At 41.8% G+C, this 3943-nt stretch overlaps 1 protein-coding gene across 1 annotated transcript; it reads right to left on the reverse strand.

Moving 5' to 3' along the window:
- Positions 1–1607: 1607 nt before the first annotated feature.
- LOC145006960 (uncharacterized) lies at positions 1608–2516 on the reverse strand. The gene is made up of 2 exons (XM_078965972.1): positions 2388–2516; positions 1608–2303 (listed from the first exon to the last, which is right to left on the reverse strand). The coding sequence occupies exons 1-2, from the start codon at positions 2514–2516 to the stop codon at positions 1608–1610; spliced, it is 825 nt and encodes a 274-aa protein (XP_078822098.1).
- Between the last annotated feature and the right edge of the window lie 1427 nt (positions 2517–3943).

Consider the following 3943-nt stretch of genomic DNA (forward strand, 5'->3'; position numbering starts at 1 on the left):
AAACCCTAATTTCTCGGGTTTGGGACCTATTTAAAGGGCCTTATGGCCGTCATTTGTGCTCACCAGTCCTTTGGGTGAAACCCTAATCGAGTGTGAGCATTTGGAGCAAAGTAGAAGGCCATTATTGATCTTGGAGGTGCCATTGTTGCAAGGAAGGAGAAGAACTAGCCAAGGGAAAGCAACTGGAGCCACTTCTGAGAGTTTCGAGTCCAAAGCATCACTATTGTGGTAATAACTTCGAGTTATCTTCTTCCTTGTTGATGTTTATTTAGATTTAGGGTTTGTTGAACCCTTTTGTGGCAAGATCTAGTGCCCCTTGGTCCCTTATGTGGTTTAAACCATAGATCTGGACCCTTAGAGCTCCAGAGTGTCCCTTTGGCCAAGCTTTTTGGGAATCAATGGAGGTTTTGGATTGGAATCCTTATGCCTTAGGTCAAAACTCCATTTATGAGCCATGGGGTGTGTTATGGGCACCAAGATAGAAGCTTTACGTGATGAATCAGTCTAGGGAGGCCAGATCTATAGATTGTGGAAGCAGATCTGACCTTAGAAGCAAGTTGGAGTGGTTGCATGGCATGGACTCGCCGAGTCTGTTCATCAGACTCGGCGAGTAGTTTGAAGATTGCCTTGGGATTGCTCAGTGAGTGGTCCAATCGAGTCATGAGTAGACTCAGTGAGTCAGGGTGAGTTGGGGAGGGACGACAAGTGGACTGAGTCGAACTGGGACTCGCCGAGTTGTTCTTGAGACTCGGCGAGTTGAGTCGGGGTGGCCCCGCGATTTTTCCAGGTGAAACTCTTCGAGTGAGGGGGGAATACTCGACGTGTAGGAAGGGAATTTCAGAGGGTTGGTGAAAACGTCTAGACTCGCCGAGTCGCCATAGCGCACTCGCCGAGTCCGGTCAAAGTTGACCATTGACCGTTGACCAAAGTTGACCTGTGTTGACTTCTTGGGGATAGTCAACCTTAGAAGATATAAAGTGTTAACTAGAGGCATATGTTGTTATAGGAGGATTAGAGCTCGGAGGATCGAGCACGAGGGATATCCAGGATTCGTGAGATACCGAGATACGCGAGGTGAGTCTTCTCACTATACTTTACCTTGAGTAGGTAACCAGAGTTATGTGATAGAGTATCTGTATGCTATGTATGTTATGTGTTGTACTGCATTAATTCTATGTGATTTATGTGGTGCATGTTTATCAGAGTTAGAACCTGAGGGTTCACAGAGGTTGGTTGCACGGACCCACAGAGTTATAGCCTTGAGTGGCTATTATGTGTTATATGTGGTATTCTGGGGAACTCACTAAGCTTTGTGCTTACAGTGTTTGATGTTATTGTTTAAGGTACTAGTGACGACCGCGGGAAGGCGCTGGCTTGATCCGTACACACACACTCGGAGCTTTTACATTGTGATCTTGGGATTTTGTATTGACCTGAATTGGATAATTAATATGGTTGTTTTATGAACATTAATTGAATTATGTTTTATGAAAATTTGAAAAATTTGTTTTGAAATTTACGGTGTTACAAGATCTGCCTGAGATAACATTAATTATCTTGGCATTTGGGGTTGGGGATCCTGGTCTCTCTAGGATCTTATAACCATCCTAGTTTTTCTCCTTGGACTTTTCTTTCTTTCTCATAAGGATCTCTTTCAGATCCCCCCTGCTAAGGAGGTAGCCGATTTCATTTCTTAGGGCTATACAATCCCCCGTCATGCGACTGAAATCTTCATGGTAAGCACACCATTTGGACTTGTCTTTCCAACTGGTGGACTTGTTATCCTTCTTTGGCCACCTTGCTTTGTCTCTAAGATCCTGCATAGAAAAGATTAAACCTAAAATATCCATAGAAAAACAATAGTCAACGATCTTAGGGAGCTCTTCTGCCTCTCCTTTATCTTCGAGGGAATTAACCCTGTGATGATTCGGTTTGGAGCAGGGCTTTGATTTGTAGGATCTTGGGGACAATGATTCTGCCTTCCTATTGGGATTCTCGTATTGAACTAAAGAGTTTCTTATCTTCTGGATTTCTTTTTCCTCTTCAAGCCTTATGAACCTCAATGCTCGGCAACTGACTTCGTCCAATCTATTGCATGGGGTCATCACAAGGTCTTCATAGAAGGGTGGATCCTTCCTTAGTCCCATCTTAAAGGCATATACAATAGTTTCCATGTCAATGTTGGGGATGCTTAGAGCTTCCCTGCCAAACCTGTTAACAAAATCCCTAAGTTGTTCCTTAGGATCATGAACCACTCGATAGAGATCACTAGTGATCTTCTCGAAGGTTCTATTGCAAGAAAACTGGTTATTGAAATTATTGACTAAGTGTGAAAATGAAGTAATAGAGTATAGAGGAATGTTTAGCATCAATTAGAGAGCTGATACCATAAGGGTTGAACCAAAGCCTTTGCATAGGCAATCTTTCTTCAAGTGCCCTGGGATGGGAATGATCTCCATCATTTCTTGGTATTGTGCTACGTGCTCTTCAAGATCCGTAGTTCCATAAGGCTTCATGCTAGGAGTTTGGAAGCACTTAGGAACTTCGGTATCGGCTATCATGGGAGCGAATATCGAGATCCTGTGAATTGTTAGAGATGCTTCTGGTATGGGTTAGACTACCCTGGGTACGCTTAATATCATCTGTCTCAACTGTTGAAGTTCCCTAGCCATGTTTTTGGATTTATTCCTGCAACAACATTAGTAGAGTTAGTATTTACAGTATTGTTGTTTAAGAAGTTACTAGAATCAAGGTCTCTAGGAGTATTGAAAGGCTCATTGAGATCATTGATCGTAGATGCTCGATTGTTCATATTTTCCCTCAGGGTGACGCAAAAATAGCAGGAGCTGTGTTGTTCTGGTAATTTCCTAAGGATCCTGCATTATCAAAGTTCAGGCTCCTTCGTTATACAATTGTGGGCGTCATTTTCTGGGATCTCTGAAATTCTGCCTTCATTCTCTCAACATCTCTAAGTAATGTTCTATTCTCCTCTTGCCACTGGGTGATCTGTTGCATCATTTTCCTCATCATAGCGAAGAGTTATGTGGTAGTAACCGAAGCAGTCGGATCCTGGAGTCCTGAAGATCCCAGACTTCCTTGGTCAGTGACCAGAGAGGTGTTTTTCTTGGAAGTGTCGGGTGCTTTCCTCTAACCAGGGGGTCTACTCGGAGCAGGCGGTAGATTTTTGGTTGGAATGGAAGGAACGGAGGATGAAGAAATGATCAGTTGTGTAGACATGATTTGTGGAGGATTTTGAACACCACGGCCCCACGGTGGGTGCCAAATTGTTTTGGTAAAAAATTACAAAAGTACTAATCAACCAAATTGAATGAGAGGCTGTGATGTTCAAATTGTGCAATAGTAAATGGTAAAGAGAATTACACATTGATTTACAAGGAAAGCACTTGATCCTTGCTAGGATCTTTGACACAAAACCTTGGGAGGTGATAATTATCACTTGCCTTGATGATTTTATTAATGAAAAATGGTGATTACATAGAATATTTCAGTAAGAACAAGTGAATAAATTTGAATAGTCAGCTTAGAGTAAAAACAGTGTGTTGTGTGCCAGATACAAGTGTCATATTATAATCTAAACTAGCTAACAAGATGTCCGATATTTCTAGGATCCTCCATGACCAACTTCATGAACGTTATTTGACTTGGTATTCTAGGTCTTTAACATATATGAGATGAAACTCTGTTGAGAATAAGTCTTCTCTTGACTATTTCCGCAGTTGTGTTAATTAAGAACAAAATATAACCGTTATAAATATTAGTAAATAATAATAACGGTAATAGTCGAGATCCTGAGATAGTTGAGGATCCTGAATATTTGATGAGGGTTGAGGATCCTAAAGGCTTTGAGGATCCTGGCCCTAACAATTTCCAGACCTAATCCATTCCCCCTACCCTTTCTCTTCAATTACTTTTCCAACATGTT

This window comes from Lactuca saligna, chromosome 7 (genome assembly GCF_052625555.1).
Source record: "Lactuca saligna cultivar CGN05327 chromosome 7, ASM5262555v1, whole genome shotgun sequence".
Lineage (NCBI taxonomy): Eukaryota > Viridiplantae > Streptophyta > Magnoliopsida > Asterales > Asteraceae > Lactuca > Lactuca saligna.

Excerpts from the sequence above, each read along its gene's own strand:
- LOC145006960 (XM_078965972.1), bottom strand. The coding sequence starts at position 2,516 with ATGAAGCCTTATGGAACTACGGATCTTGAAGAGCACGTAGCACAATAC. Across the intron at positions 2,304-2,387 it reads GCTTTGGTTCAACCCTTATG|TTTTCTTGCAATAGAACCTT; the intron begins GTATCAGCTCTC and ends TTCAATAACCAG.